At 52.7% G+C, this 1,280-nt stretch overlaps 1 protein-coding gene across 1 annotated transcript; it reads left to right on the forward strand.

Annotated features, from left to right (window-relative positions):
* Positions 1–10: 10 nt before the first annotated feature.
* On the forward strand, positions 11–1,280 carry GGTG_14392 (hypothetical protein; the record flags this gene model as incomplete). The annotated part of the gene is made up of 1 exon (XM_009232319.1): positions 11–1,280. One exon carries the CDS (start codon positions 11–13, stop codon positions 359–361), a length of 351 nt encoding a protein of 116 aa, XP_009230583.1. The 3' UTR covers positions 362–1,280.

The raw sequence follows: 1,280 nt of genomic DNA on the forward strand, positions 1-1,280 counted from the left end.
GCCCATGTTCATGCTCCACCTGGAATCTTCTAGATCCTTCCACATCGTACCATCGAGTACCTTCGTATCTGACAGCTCGCTGGCACCAGCCAAACCCGATATTTACTACGGCGCGCCTCCTAAAGATCTCGATCCATCCATCCGCAACGAGCTCGGCGATTACATCATTCCATCCACTATGGAAAACAAACCTTTAGTGCCGAACTTTTTCACAGAAATCAAGGGACCGGATGGGTCGGCAGCCGTGATGCAAAGACAAGCGCGCTATAACGGGGCGATTGGAGCCCGCGGCATACACAGTCTGTACAACTACGGCAATAACGAGCCTGTCTACGATGGGAAACCCTACACATTCAGCTAGACCTACCACGGCGGGACCGGGACTTTTCAGCTATACACGCACCACATGACCGAGCCTGTCACATCCGGAGGACGCCCGGAGTACCACATGGCTTAAGCAGGGTCTTATGCGATAACGCATAGTCGTAAAACCTTCGTCCAAGGCGCTACCGCGTTCAGGAACGCCCGCGACATGGCGAAGCAGTACCGGGACAGCTTTATTCGAGCAGCAAACGAAAGAGCACGGCAACCTAGTGAGAGAAACTCAGCAGTAGCAGGCACAACGGTGATACAGCAGGATGAAGGCTCGAGTCCTAATACATTCGTGGATTGTGACGAGTTCCCTTTAACACTCGACGTCCATGAGGAAGCGTTTGGTCCGTATCCGCAATAGAGCTTTGTTGGTATTGACGACCACACTCCGCGCCAAGCCATTCACAAAGAACCGCGTTTTCCCCAATATCTTGTCGATAATGACGACTATCAGCAAGACGACAGCCAGTCACCCGTGCCGTTCGACACTTTCCAAAACCCAGAGGCAAGCGTCGAAACGAGCTTCACGTTAAGCTTCGCCTCGAGCTTCCCGTTATCGAGCTACCTCCCCGCCCGTGGTCACGGATCCCATTCTAAGCGCCCTAGGAATTCACGAAGTCCACCATCAAAACCCCACATTGCAGAAGATCATCACAAGGCTGGACCTGCACGCCGCAAAAAGAAACCCAAAAACAAGTCACCCAATTCAGGAGGAGCAGAAGGGAACGATGCTGGTTGTAAATGGAATGATGGCATGGAGCGGTGGGAGTATTGGGACGAAACGCAACAAGCCATGCTGTATTGGAATGGCAAGAAATGGCGTCGGGTAGAAGAGGAATAGCTCGAGCTGGACGGAGCCGAAAACTTGCCTCCTAGAGGTTCTTTCTCACGTTGCCTTCCTCCATCCC

The sequence above is a fragment of the Gaeumannomyces tritici genome, assembly GCF_000145635.1.
Source record: "Gaeumannomyces tritici R3-111a-1 unplaced genomic scaffold supercont2.359, whole genome shotgun sequence".
Lineage (NCBI taxonomy): Eukaryota > Fungi > Ascomycota > Sordariomycetes > Magnaporthales > Magnaporthaceae > Gaeumannomyces > Gaeumannomyces tritici.